At 38.1% G+C, this 14895-nt stretch overlaps 2 protein-coding genes across 10 annotated transcripts in view; one reads left to right on the top strand and one right to left on the bottom strand.

Annotated features, from left to right (window-relative positions):
* The first annotated feature begins 3702 nt into the window (after positions 1-3702).
* myl1 (myosin, light chain 1, alkali; skeletal, fast) lies at positions 3703-10412 on the top strand. The gene is made up of 6 exons (XM_034304173.2): positions 3703-3943; positions 5623-5650; positions 6603-6746; positions 7805-7978; positions 8814-8891; positions 9885-10412. The coding sequence occupies exons 1-6, from the start codon at positions 3803-3805 to the stop codon at positions 9911-9913; spliced, it is 594 nt and encodes a 197-aa protein (XP_034160064.2). The 5' UTR covers positions 3703-3802; the 3' UTR covers positions 9914-10412.
* Positions 10413-11634: 1222 nt separating this feature from the next.
* The window catches only part of map2 (microtubule-associated protein 2), a 128076-nt gene continuing 124815 nt past the window's right edge, over positions 11635-14895 (bottom strand). For all 9 annotated transcript variants that reach the window (XM_026912796.3, XM_053234337.1, XM_053234330.1 and 6 more), the window contains one exon: positions 11635-14650. In XM_026912796.3, coding sequence (XP_026768597.3) covers positions 14456-14650 — 195 coding nt within the window. In that variant the 3' untranslated portion in view covers positions 11635-14455. The remainder of the gene's footprint in view (positions 14651-14895) is intronic.

The raw sequence follows: 14895 nt of genomic DNA, 5'->3' as shown, positions 1-14895 counted from the left end.
TTTAACTGCTTGATAAATACACGCAGTACCGCACAAAACATCACGCGCTCGTCGTCTTCTAATTAGCAGCTGAAATAGGCAAATGTTAAGTCTGCTTTTTAAAACGAAAAAAAGAAGCAATGGCAAGAGAGTGGCTGCTAGTGTCTGCATGTTGGAACGGCGGGAAACGTGTATTCGTGCACTGTGCGCATGTCAGAAGATTCTGTTTTGTAAACGCGCACATCAACCCGATTACTTTATTCAGCGTTCTTGTAAACACTGCAATCAGATTAATCAATCTGATTGATTTCATTCCGATTGAAACAAAAAGTGTCCATGTAAACGTGACTAGTGTTAATGAAACAATTGCCAAGTCAAATTCAACAGCGATAAAATTATTTCTGCTTCTGAAATCCACCTTGTTGCACAGTAAATGTTTACTGATGTGCTTAATGGCCTCCTACACGTCCCTATAAAGCACCAGCAAGGCCTGAGTGGGCTCTTTCCAGGTTTCTGCACACTGTTAAACTCATTAAACGCTGAGTGGAGCTTCAGCTCAGACAGGTGCAGGGTCTCCTGTAGAAAACATGGCGGGTGACAAACGCTGAGGACAGCTGAGCCGATGTGGCTTTCACTGGCAATCCGTTTGCTAGAAGAGGTCAGAGTGAAAAAAGAGGGGCAGAGAAAGGGGTGGAGGAGGGGGAGGAGGAATGTCTCCAGCCTCTGCCATCTCAGATTTAGACGGATTTAGATGTTTGGGAGGATCCAGATCACGCTGTGTGGCAAGAGACGACAGCAGCTGAGAGCAAGACACCTAACCCCCATCTCCAGAATCAGAGAGCTTTACTGTAAAACACCATGCTTAGTTCTTCAAGCGGTTCACTTTACACAACATTGCTAATGCTAATATGAGAATTAATGACAGACAGAAAGAAGAATAGATCAACACAACCAAATGCAACCTTTTCTCTATTGACTTTCTTTAATTGTTAATAATGTACAAACTCCCAAAGTGAGCACACTGGACAAATGCATCTAAAAAAAATATCTCAAAAATGTTGCTTGGAGTCAGCTGGAGGCACGCTGAATCGGCGGACCACTTCTCCCAGCCGCCTGCCTGCTCTGTTTTTTTCAGTGTCCCTCTCTCTTTTCCAGCATGCTACTTATTTTTCAGTGAAGTGACTCCCAATCCAGATCATTGGCTACATTCCAATAGCAATGACGAGTATGAATGAAATGTTTCCACATTCAAATGTCCAAGAACCGATGACAGATTTCTACAAATTATTTCACAATGTATTGGAAAAATTAGGATATTATCTCTCATTATAATTATATATATAATGTGTTTGGCATTCCCATGTCAAGTTGGATCTGTACACTTTTTTGGAGCTATTTTTTATTCTTCTAGAACCATCACAACAAAAATAATCTATGTCCCATTTATCTGTGGATGCCTTTTATGGCTTTGATGCTAAATTACATTCCCTACATACCTTGGTCCAAATCTAAACACGCACGTACTCCAGAACGTCATTTCCCCTTCCAGATGACGCAAGGGTTACACCCCTCCCAAACATGCAAACACACAAACACACTCTCGCTTTCTCCCCCACCCACTTGCATCGCAAACTAAAAAACATTATCCTGATTTTGAATCTCTTCCAAAAGAATATCAGATGAAGTGAAAGTTACCATGATAGCGTAGTGAGTGTAATGGTGGGTATTTAGGGGTATATTCCTGGGTGTTTAGCAGCAAGGTGGACACATTGCTGGGTATATTAGTGCATATTTGGGGGCAGCGTAAGTAGGGTTAAAATATTACTGGGTATTCAGGGGCAGGAAGGGTTCCTTGCTGGGTGTTTTGGGGCAGGGTGGGCATATTATTGGGTATTTGGGGGCAGGAAGGGTTCCTTGCTGGGTGTTTTGGGGGAAGGGTGGGCATATTATTGGGTATTTGGGGGCAGGAAGGGTTCCTTGCTGGGTGTTTTGGGGGAAGGGTGGGTTTGCTGATGGATGTTTTGGGGGCAGGGTGGGCATATTAATGGGGACTTGGGAGTAGATAGGCGTATTGTCTTGTATCACCATATTTTGGGAAAGTGTGAGAGTATTACTAGGTATATGGTGACAAGCAGGTAGATTTCTAGGGGCAGGGTATATATTGGTGTATTTTAGTGATAGGGCAGATGTATTACTGGGTATTTAGTGGTAGGGTGGGTATACTGTTGGGTCTTTCTTGGATGGGTGGGTGTTCTACTGGGTATGTAATAGCCATTTAATAGCTTTTAATAAGTCATTGTGAACTGCTGGGTATTTACTGGCAGGGTATTTGTGTTGTTGGACATTTAGAGACAGGTTGGGTGTACGAGTGTATTAGTGGATTTAGGGGTATTATGGGAGTTTTACTCCCATTTGTATTTCTAGGAAATTGATATATCATTTGGTATTTCTTGTTGGGCATTCATTGGCAGGGTGGTGTATTACTGAGTGCTAAGTGGCAGGATGGGTTTATTGTTGGGTATTTAGTGGCAAGATGGAGTATTACAGAGTGTTAAGTGGCAGGATGGGTTTATTGTTGGGTATTTAGTGGCAAGATGGAGTATTACAGAGTGTTAAGTGGCAGGATGGGTTTATTGTTGGGTATTTAGTGGCAAGATGGAGTATTACAGAGTGTTAAGTGGCAGGATGGGTTTATTGTTGGGTATTTAGTGACAAGATGGGGTATTACTGAGTGCTAAGTGGCAGGGTGGGTTTATTGTTGGGTATTTAGTGATAGGGTGGGGCATTACTAAGTATTTAGGGGCAGGTTTTACTGAGCGTTTAGTAGCAGAATGGTTGTATTGTTGGAAACAGGTCAGAATTTAGTGGCAGGGTGGGTGTGTGACAGGGTATTAGATGGCAAAGCAGCTCTGTTGCTGGATAACCAGTAGAGTCCATGTGTTACTGGGTATTGGAAGGGATGGTCAGAGTATTAGTGGGTTTTTAGATGCCAAGTTGGGGTATAACTGGGTATTTAATGGCAGAGGGATTATGTATTACTGAGCAGGCAGAGTGGTTGCATTGTTGGGTATTTAGAGCTCTGAGTACTTAGCGGCAGGGTGTGTATGTGTGTGTGTTACTTTGATTATGGGTACAGTGGGAGTAACACAGCATATTTGAAGCCAGGGTTGGAATATTTCAGTGTATTAGGTGGCAAAGCAGGTCAGTTGCTGGGTATTTTCAGTGGCAGGGTGATTAAAGGTATCCTGGAGTATTAATCTCACAGGAAGTAGAATAAGATTTCTACAATTTCTACAAATCTTCATGAGTCACATTTCAATTTGTAAATATGGTAGGTTTTTTTTTTTAATGCACATATCCAGATTTTGTGTGTACAAAACAAAATATGTCAGTGCTAATTCAATGTTGTGAGAAAGATTAAAAAATTTAACCCTGTAAATTTTGTAGTCAAGTCAGCTTCTGGTGATTCATCACTGAGAGACAGCTGGTAGTGAAATTCTTATATTTTTTGTAAAAGCACGGCTGCAGTTTTTAACCTCATGACCCTTGACGACCCCTTTCACTATTCACCTGTTCCGCCAAATAAGTGTTGAGCATGTCCTCTTCATTCTGTGGCTCTGTCCCCCTCCCATGTCCATTTTGAGAGCATGAGCCCAGCCTTCTGAGCTTTCCAGCCAATCGGTCCACAAGCTCCGAAATCAAGCATGGAGTAAAACAGGGGCGCATATATACATCCATGCTTTCTGTAGGAGCGCCGAGCATCCTCCAGGTCGTGGTCCACTCCCTCCCCAGTGGTGTAAAACACTTACTCTCCAGCTAAACAATGGCACCCAAGAAGGACGTTAAGAAGCCAGAGCCTGCAAAGAAGGCCGAGCCCGCACCTGCACCTGCACCTGCCCCTGCCCCTGCCGCAGAACCCGAGGCCAAACCCAAAGAAGCACCAGTCGATCTGTCTTCAGTCAAGGTAAATATAAATATAGTAAAACCTTTTAGCATGAAAAATAGCAATAGATTCAGAATGCTAACATATTAAACAAATCACACAGCAAAGTGACAGTTTGCTTTTTTGCAGTTTAATTTTATTAATTTGAGTAATGTTTATTTTAGAACATGGATTACTGATCGACTCGGATAAAAGGAAATATTTGCCGATTTTTATCCGTACTTATTGTTCTTGCAATGTCATTTTGTTTAATGGATTAAAAGCAACCTTGCTATTAGCCATGAAATTGTTTATGCCTTTTTCATTAGTAAGGCAGATTTTTTTTTAAATGCCTTAGTGACTCTCCAGCTGCAGCTATAGCAACGAATCTGCAAAGAATGTAGACTTATGTTATATATATCTTAAGATCAGGATGATTACTACTTCTTACAAATTTTGGAGAAAATGTTTGTGGAAAAAAATCAGCACTATGAATAGTTCGATTAATCCATCCCTGATTGACTTAGCCAGCTCATCGTTTAATCTATTAATCTAAATGACTAAACTATGCTTCTTTATCCCAACTTTACTGTCTTTACAATCAGGACTCTTTGGGGTGCAGCTCGTAACCAAATGTAGACAAGGTTAAGACACCCAAAGATGGACTTCCCTTGGTCATGTTACCGTCGTAGAAGGAGCTAAATTAAGCACATGGAGAGGTGTAGCTTTACCTCCATCACCAAGACTCTCGCTTCTTTTTTTCTATTACTCTCCAAGTTTGGTATTTATAGAATTCATGACTCATTTCCCATCTTATATTTCGAATATTCTGAAAGTGGAACCTATTGAGTGTCTGTTTAGCATTAGATTTTATCTCTTTGCAGAAAATAGAATTAGAAATATTTTAATTTAATGATCAAGGTCACTAAATTCTCTCTTTTTAAACATTTTATGCTCGCTAAAGTTTAGATATCTGGGAGAAAAAGGCAATTTTACATGAAGTTAACAACATACTGAAAATTCCTCTGGTTAGTCTGCCATTAAAAATGTTACGGAACCAAGTACAGTATGTCAGTGTGCTTTATTTATTATTTTTACGACTATAATTATTTTTTACTTGAATGTGATTTAATTTTATATATTATCTTTTAAAATCCAGCAATCCTTAGAATTCATGCTACCTCTGTACAGCACTTTGATCAACAAAATTTATGTGCTTTATAAAATTTTTTTTACTCTTCTCACTTTTTTATAGGAATTGAATTATTTAAAAACTCCTGATGCAAATATTTGGTCAAAAATGAAAAATGTCTTTTAGTGTCCAAAGGTTTTTTCTTTTTTTTCTTAAAAAAAATGTACACAATATTTATTCTATCATTACTGCTATAATATGTTGCTATATTTACAAGAAAAAAAGACACACTGATCATTTAAGCTCTTAAATCTTTTGTATAATAATTACTACAATTACTGAATAATATGAAGATTACAGAATAATATTCATTATAATAATTGTATCTGCATTACAATTCTAATGCAATCAAATAAAAAAAACAATAACATGACACAATAATGGTACACCGTAAAGGTATCTTTTGCTATACTTTTAAGTAAATGAAGTTTCTTTTCCCATTTTGAAAACTCTTTCCTGTCTTTGCCTTGTTATACGATGCATTAGTAGTGAAGTGAGCAGAATAAAATGATTTTTCTTCTTTCTGCAGGTTCAGTTCACCCCAGACCAGCTGGAGGGTGAGTTTTACTTTGTACAAAATTTATGTAAATTTTACTCTGTACTTCCGTCAGAGATAAGGTTTAGATCTATACAACTCTTAATGGATGGATAGATGGATAGATGAATCCATGGAACAAAACATTTACATGCTGAAATCTATAAAATCGCCAAATAAATGGATAAATTGTGTAAACTGTGACGGGTTTTCTGTAGATCTGCCTGGGCAGAACTCTTAGAAACAGTCACTGTTATTATTAAATCAAATAAAATGTATCAGTGAAATACCTTTAGCTCTCAAAGTGAGTTATTGGTCAGAGTGTTTGTAAAGCAGATGAATACCTCATTGCCCTGTGGGAGGTCAGGGAGTCTTCAGGCGTGGTGTTAGTTACACACCGGTCAGCATTCTTGGTTTTACGCAGCTCACTCAGACGTACCAGTGCCTTTATAAGGATGGAGTTATATTCTTAGGAGAGCGTATCAATTCCAAGTTGAGGTACTGAACGCCTTCCTCAGGCTTGACTCTGTGTGTGGAGAGTCATTAATCTTTTGCAGCTCACTTACCAGTGAGCCCAAAGCAAATCCTACTGAAATGGGTCAAACTCGATATTGCCTGGTGAAAGCCCGTGGCGTGTGTGTGTGCAGCTGTTGGACTTAATGCGCGAAGATCAGTCTGTGAAATGTCTGGCGTGGCATGCGTTCTTCACTAACCTGACTAGCAGGTCATGAGTAATGGCAGGATTTTACATTAGTAGTGGGAAACATGCCAAAACCTCTCCATTTCCAGATCACCATTACATTCTGACTGACCAATCTCTCAGAAATCCATCCCATATTGGGCCAAAATTCTATTAGGATACAATGGACACAATGGGCATTGTTTATTAATAGAAAATGAGTCATATTTTTTTTGTAATCAAGTCATTAACCACACATCCTTAGCAAACTCTCTGCCTCTTTCCATTCCCTCAGACTACAGGGAAGCCTTTGGCCTTTTCGACAGAGTCGGCGACAATAAGGTCGCCTACAACCAGATCGCTGACATCATGCGCGCTCTGGGCCAAAACCCCACCAACAAGGAAGTGAACAAGATCCTGGGCAACCCCAGTGCTGAGGGTACGACCTAGAAGATTTACACCTAATTCCCAAATACATGTCAATATTTTTCAATACTTTTCTCTACAAACCCATATCCATGCTTGAAAGCGACTCAGAAACAATAGTGAGTTTACATCAGCATTGCTTCACTGCCGTTATAGTCCACATTTCACACACCACATATCACCACATACCACCCCATTGTTTTGAGTTACAATACACCAAAATCCCACATTTTATGTGTTATAGTCCATTTTAGAGACTTGTCTCTAGACTGTTAATTTGTCTGGTGACTGTCATGAGCCACTGAGATTCAACAACATGCCAAAGGTTTAGTAGTTAATGTACAACCTGTATAAAGTGTCATCAAATGCATTACAATACAAAAACTATGTAGACACTTCAGGACTTGCTGTTACAGGAAAATAATCAACAAGTTCTAGTTACTGTTACCACCTCGAAGTTGATTATTTTTCTTATAACAGCATGTCCTGAAGTGTTTTACTCCTCTTATACTACAGCAATTTGTCAACAATTACATTTTATATATATATAATTATATTAATTCTTGTGGAACGTCCGTAAAACGATCATATATTTTACAGCTACTATAAACAGTCGTTCCCTCATCAGCCTCTTGCAGCTTGTCATGTTACTCAGAAACCACAAAGCGTAAAGTCTTTTGTACTGAAGACTGGCAGAAAACTTCAAGTTACAGCTTTACAGTGTTACAAAGCGCTGACACTGGAGACTCCTTCCAAAAATGTTTAAAAAATGTCTCCTTAAAGAAAACTTCATATTAAAAATTATACATTTTTTTAAAAAAAAATCCATTTACATTGATCGTCCACCATACAAACCCATGTGTAGGTTGTTACTATAGAGACGATATCATATTAGATCGTGTGTGTTGATATAAACCTTACAGCCAGCTCTACTGTCACAGCTGCGGTTTTATGCCATATAGGTATTTATTCAACCCTGGGATTTCTTCAAGCATCTATTACCAAGCATCACACATATTCACATATGCTTTTTTTTTTTTTTTTTCCTCTGACCCTTTCTTCTCCGGACAGAGCTGGCCAATAAGAGAGTGGAGTTCGAGACTTTCCTGCCCATGCTTCAGTTTATTGTGAACAGCCCCAACAAGGGTACCTTTGAGGACTACGTTGAAGGTCTGCGTGTCTTCGATAAGGAGGGTAACGGCACAGTGATGGGCGCTGAGCTGCGCATTGTCCTCTCAACACTGGGTAAGAGCCTGCACGCTATGCACTACACGCTACGTAATATAAGAAATAAATCCTTTTGATCAAATGTACAGTTTCAATTTTTTTGTTACGCCAAATGTAGTTGAGATTTTTGGTGTTTTTAATTTTGCACTGGAGCTACGTGTAAAAAAAAAAAAAAAAAAAAAAAAAAACAAGTTTCTTTAAAACACACCCAAATCTTCACATAGTACTTTTTTGAAATTACATGGTTAAGCTACATAAGCTGATTTTTAAATAAATTATTTTGTAAAATAGCTAGGACATTCTGTATTTACAAATTCAAGTGCAATAAAGTGGAACTATAATATTTTCCACATAATTTCCTGCTTCAGTTTGTGGGAGGCGAGGTTTTAGAGGGGTGGAGTGAAATACAAAAAGAGCTAAGAAATTGGTAGTTCTGATTGTCCAAGATGGCTGCTTCTAGAAAGTGTTATAGTAAAAGTTAAAAATGTAATTTTGGACCTTAAAGATGTCTTGGCTGATCAAAAAAAAAAATCTCATTTATAAATTAATGGTATAAATGTGATTTTTTTTGCCAACCACTGGTCACTCACTCTTTCATTAGTTTTAAATGTGCTAAACCAAATATAAGCCTGGATGACATGTTTTAGAGAGAGATTTACAGTATGTTTCTAATCCCATCAGCATTGTCTACACCGTATTGTTTCATCTGTTAAAATGATGCTTTTATATTATAGCAGATTAAAATGCTGCATTTTTGTAATGGTAAAATTGTGATAAATATCTGTTTAGTGATGTTTAGTGCATATAATTGTTTTTTGTTTTTTGTTCTTATTGTTGAAATGAATTATGACAGGTGAGAGAATGACGGAGGCTGAGGTCGACGCTCTCATGGCTGGCCAGGAGGACGAGAACGGCTGCGTCAACTATGAGGGTCAGTGTTGTTTACCAATAAAGATATTTTGATGATACAATTAAGCAAGAGTTCTGTATCCTTAACTGCATTTTACATCCTCTTCCACTGAATAAGTCTGGTTGGTAATAGGAGAAACTCCATTATATTAACCCACTTCATAGTAATATGTAAGGAATAAAACACCCTTTGCCATATGGGAGAATAATAAACGATGAGGTGGTGTGATGCTGTGTAACCTGAAGCAGAGTTACCACCTTGAAGTTGATTATTTTCCTATAACATCACATCCTGAAGTGTTTTATTCCTCTTATACTACAGCACTTTGTCAACAATTACAATGTTTATTGTATTAATGAAGGACATGTCATACTTACTTATTCATTAATATTTACATTTAATGTTGTGGAATGTCCACAAAACAAGTTAGTTCCTGTTATCACTTATGCTACAGCAGCTATAAACAGTTGTTATTTCTGCTGAAGTTAATAAACATAGCTTGTCATGTTACTGGGAAACCAGAAAAGACCAAACTCCACTGTCCTAAAGACTTGCCCATGATGGAAAACTTAAAGTTACAGCGTTACCTCTGACTGTTACAAAGCGTTGACACTGGAGACTCCTTCCATAAATGTTACATAAACATCTACTTATAGAAAGCTTCACCATATCAACGAGTACACAAGCTGGTGTTATAGAAAAATAATCATCACCTTCTGACCAATCAGAATCGAGAATTCAACAGCACTGTGGTATAATAATTATAAAAATTCTCAGAGGTGCTTCTCATGAAGAAAAAGCTGTTATGTACAGAGTCATAATACCAAAATACTGTAATATAGGCCTACATTTTTCTTAAATCTTGACATTCTACTGATTTTAAACTATTTTTGGCCTACAAATATTCGCTTGATACATTCCCCAAAATATTACTGATTAATTTCTTACTTTATAATGTCTATTTTAATCCTGACTCTCTCACATATTCACCTTTTTCCCCTCTTCCCTCTGCAGCTTTCGTGAAACACATCATGTCCGTGTAAGAAGTAACAGTTGTGAGGAAGCTCGTCTATTTCTCCCGACCCCATGGTGTCAGGACGTCCATGCACTGTTTCCACCACCAACAGGGAAACAAATTTAGATGAAAGGACTATGGGATGTCATTTTTAAGCCATTCTTTTTGTCTATGTTTTTTCCCTTCTTTTTGTGTCCACATTTGGAAGCCTTTTTTTTGTGTTGCTCGTGCCAGCGAGTCTCTCCACAGTGGGGCAGTAACGAGGCATAAAACGGGGTGCTCTCTTTGACAGTGTACCCCAGACACATACATGCATACTCACACACACACTCACACACTCACTCTCTCTCACATACACACACACACAGACACACACACAAACTCCCTCCTTGTCGTCCGAAGGTGCTAATGTACACCGCCTCCACTGTGGACTGGTCGCTGAACCGCCCTCCTCTCCCCTTTGCCCCAGAGTCTTAATTTATTTTTTGCCTCTGTCATTTCTCATAATAAACTTTTCACAAATTCCACCATGATTCCAGGCTCTTGTTCGTTCTCTTACTGCGGGAGGAAGATGGAAAACGCTAGCAATTTTTTTTAAGATGTGAGGATTTGGGTGCGTGTCTTGTAAGGTAGCGGCAGATGAACCTCAAATGGGGCATATTTAAATGAATGGTTTTGTGGAAAAATCTAGTTTGGATGCATTTTACACGTCTTACTATAGTTTAATTTTAGTTTTGCTTCTTACATTTTCCACTAAATGACAAGCAACAATTAGCATCACAGAGTTAGCAATTAGTTAGCATCATATACAGTACATGCCTCAAATGATATTGTTAGTGTTTTGGGGTAAGCAGACTTTAAAAAGCTAGAGCTTTACTTGTGGATGCCAAATGCCAAATAAAGCCAAATGTAATTTAAATGTAAACAAATACAGTTTATTCAACAAATTGAACTTAGGGAGTAGAAATGAAAGAAAGTAAGTAGAAAAAAAAGTAGAAAGTTTGTGTGGTATTTCTATCCTCTGGTAGCATTTAGCTCTGACTAACACCTCACAATCAACTACATTTGATACTGAGCAAACAAAACAGTCATCATTCTCATTTGCAGCTCTCAGTTAACTACAAATGCAGCTAGCTAACATTAGCAAAAAAGGCTGCTATCAATGCTAAAAGTTTTACTAACTTTTTTTAATCCAGAATGTTTTCATTTTGTAAAGTGGTTAATGGAAATGAAGTGAAATGAAATCAATACTTTATATACACAATATCGAGTTAGTACATATGTAGCTTTCCATTCACCCCATTGCTATGAAACACCTAAATTAGTTTTGGTGCCATCTAAAGTTGTAGAAAGTTGATTTGTCTGTAATTAAAGTGTCATTTGATCTCAACAGAAATGCTGGAGAACCCAGGGTTTGTTAGAGAACACACCTAAACCATCCAAGAAGCTATCAAAACATCTCTGGGACAAAGTTCTGGAAAAGTATCATTTTTTTTCGGTTATTAAGAAAAATCCCAATCTTTTACCATACCACAGAGTAACATGAAATCCATTATTTAAAAAATGGAAAGAATATACATAGCACAAGCGTGATGAGGCCATCCACCAAAAGTCACTGATTGGTTTAAAAGAGCACTAGTCACGGGGTGAATACTTACGCAAGACTATAATATAATATATACACTTAGGATATTTCTGAAACCTCATCAGTCCTCCCGGAAGCTTGAAAAGAATGGCATTCCATTGACACTTGTTTTCGTCCATTTTCTTTATTTTCGTAGCTGTTAAGAGCATTTGTAATCAGCGTCATATCAACAGGAGAAAAACTGCATACATCTACAGGACCTTTTAAATAGATTTACAGTTGCTGTGGGAGTGAGCGAAGGGCAAACAGGGTGCAGAAAAATACAGAAGCCAAAAAACGAAGAAGGGGAAAAACACGGGATACCACAAATGACGACAGAAAAAAGATACTGGAGCACTTCAAACATGTGCAAGGTGAGTTTTCTCTTTTTTATACATTAATTTTGTACTGTTTTTTTTTGTCTCTTTATTTCCACCTCCTACAATTACATGTAAAACAAACCTAAGTATCTAAGAAGAACACGGCAGAGTACAGAGGGTGTGACTGAGAGTCCCGAGTTTATGCTCCATACAGTGGATAATAAAATAACAAGCAAAAGCTTTCTTGGACAAACACATGCCCAGAGGCAACGACTGCACTGTGATGTAGAGGGACAGCAGTGACTATAATACATGATCATTACTTTCCAATAATCTGCACTAAGCTGAGAGAGACAGTGATGTAGCTTTTCCGTTATAACAATAAACTGTAATCCAAATCAGGAATAATAATCTTTCTCTTAAAGGAATAAGAGACGATCGAGATGATTTTCAGCCTAACCTAACCATATATGTGGTTACCACCTGCAAGAATTTTGACTCGTTTCCCTGTTTTAGAAAAAAAAATAACCATAAAAACCTACTTATAATAGATGTCTAAGGGCTTAGGCTGCTTCTTTCTTCAATAAACCTTTAATGTTAAACAGATTTTTGTTTAACTGTGTTTATGAATAAAGATGTAATCGAATTTTCATTTATTGATTAATTTATCTTCAGTCAACGCTTTATCCTGAGCAGGGTCATGGTGGATCCAAAACCCTGGAGCGATAAATCATGCACGTTGCTTGTAGTTTGTCTCCTGTAGGTGTGTAGCGAGTGCTCCTGTTGTCGTATGAGGGCGTGGCTTGTCCACGTGGAATTTTTTATTTACTTCCGATGAGAAATATTCGTAACTATACAGTATGTAGCTTCTAAAGCTAGCTAGTTAAACACCAATTGAATAATGGACTAATCAGTGTGAAAATTGGTTCTTTGATTTACGTTACATTCCAGGACTCATATTGGGTCCGCTGGAAGATTAGCAAAGCGAGCTAGCTGTACTAGTTATGTACACTCACCTGAGGCACTAATGATCTCTTTCCAAGCTTTATTTTTCTTCGTAATGTCTCTATACGCGTTTAATGAGAGGTCGTACTGTATATGAGAGGATAAGATGAAACCACGATTATAGGTTTTTCTTCCATTGCTGTATGTCAAACAGAAAATTCGGAATTAATTACAGGTAGGTAGACAAGCTGTTAATGGGACACTGAAGAAACATCGATCCACATGCGTTACAAGATTAGTCTAAAGAGTTGTTTGGATTTGTCATTTTGTTTTAATGACACATGGAAACCACAAAACTTAACCAGAACTACTTTTTACTATATTCATTGGAAAGTTCTGGTGCAACTTTTTCTCTTTTCTCACTTTTCTCTTTATCTGTCCTACTCTAACACCGTTATCCTTATTGTTACAACTATTGTTGTAGTTTTTGTGTTATAATTCATGTCATATAGTGACAATTTAAATGTTCATTGTTTGAATTCAGCAACTGCCCTTAGACTTCTATTATAAGTAGGTTTGGAGTAAACAGATTTTTTGTTCTTTTGTCAATGCAGAGAAACCGTGTTGAAACTCCTGTCTGTAGTAATCACATGCACACTATAGATACGATGGATAGAGATTAGGTTGAAAAACACTGGAGTATTCCTTTAACTGCAGATCTAAAGTGTGTGTCTGATGCCTGGACCCCTGGGCAAAGCCAACGCAGTCATTTAAAATGATCAAACAAGCATAACATCGTCGTGACTAATAGCTAAAAACATGTAGTGTTCGTTTTATCCAATGACTCAGCAAATAACTTACTAAATCCATATTTGAAATAGAAAATAGCTCTTTTTATACTAGAATTGACACATGCGCATCACCATTGTTTCCTTTTTTCATTTGCAATAATGTGTTTGTAAAGATATTACGTTATTGAAGAATTATTATTATTTTCTGATCAAGAGATGCTGTTGACAAATATTCGGCATAATTATACATATATTAATATACATTGTATATCATTTTGTTGGTCAGGTGAGCGATTTTTTTTTTTCAGGAGGCGGGGTTTGGACTCCATGCACTGGCTCTGCGCAAAAGAACGAGGAGGAAACAGCTGCCCAAAATCATTCTTCTTTCTATTCCTAACGCTAAACCTGATCTGAGATCAGCATCTGTACACCACCGTAATAAAAAAAAAAAAGAGAGAGAGAGAGAGAGAAAGAAAAAAAATCACACAGCATACAGGGAGAATAAAAGCACTGGTACCTTTCTAGCTAATTAACTGGAATCCTAGAATAAAAATGATTCAAATACCATAAAATAGGAATAAAAATCCAACAACAATTCTTTATTTTTTCACCCATTTCTCCTCCTTCCGTGATAAAGTCCGCTCCAGCTCCGGGTGGCTGCTCTCGTTCCGGCGACAGATATCGACTGTGATGTGGATGAGATGATGTCGGGGGGAAATGCAGTGTCCCAGAAACGTTCAGAGGGTCGTTAGCCACTACTACGACACCACTAGAGGGGATTGCTGTATATATATTTATATATAGATGGGCGGAGCTGATGACGTAGCTGGGCATTATGGAGGATGGTGAAGGTTTTTTTTTTCTTTCTTTCTTTTTTTTTTTTTTTTTTTTTAGAGTCCCTGCTTGGCCAGAGCAGCTGTGACGTCCTCGGCGAGCGTGGCCAGCTGTGGGGACTCGAGCAGGTTGATGCTGCCGGATGACGACATGTGGTGAGGAGACAGACCCGGAGACTGAGTAATGATCTCAGCGCCGTGATCCACGCGAGCCTTCGCTGTCTCACGGAACATCAGCTTGTGGCTCTCGATCTGAGAGGACAAGAGCAGCAGAGTTACAATAAGACCATTCAGGTGGTCATCTATATAATATAACATGTGTAGCTGGATACACACTACTGGCAAAATGTAGGAAAGCAAGCACCGCTTTTAATTTTTGGAAACGAGTCAAAATGGACTAGAAGCATCTGTATAGCTTGAACCTGAAAAATCATGATCTTTGAATTAATATAAATATGCATCATGTCCTCCTGCCACTTTTTTCCAACACCAAGACC

Source organism: Pangasianodon hypophthalmus, chromosome 5 (genome assembly GCF_027358585.1).
Source record: "Pangasianodon hypophthalmus isolate fPanHyp1 chromosome 5, fPanHyp1.pri, whole genome shotgun sequence".
Classification (NCBI taxonomy): domain Eukaryota; kingdom Metazoa; phylum Chordata; class Actinopteri; order Siluriformes; family Pangasiidae; genus Pangasianodon; species Pangasianodon hypophthalmus.
The sequence above is the reverse complement of the archived record's forward strand: the minus strand, read 5'-3'. Positions and strand labels throughout refer to the sequence as shown.

Excerpts from the sequence above, each read along its gene's own strand:
- myl1 (XM_034304173.2), top strand. The coding sequence starts at position 3,803 with ATGGCACCCAAGAAGGACGTTAAGAAGCCAGAGCCTGCAAAGAAGGCC. Across the intron at positions 3,944-5,622 it reads TCGATCTGTCTTCAGTCAAG|GTTCAGTTCACCCCAGACCA; the intron begins GTAAATATAAAT and ends TTCTTTCTGCAG. Across the intron at positions 5,651-6,602 it reads CACCCCAGACCAGCTGGAGG|ACTACAGGGAAGCCTTTGGC; the intron begins GTGAGTTTTACT and ends CCATTCCCTCAG.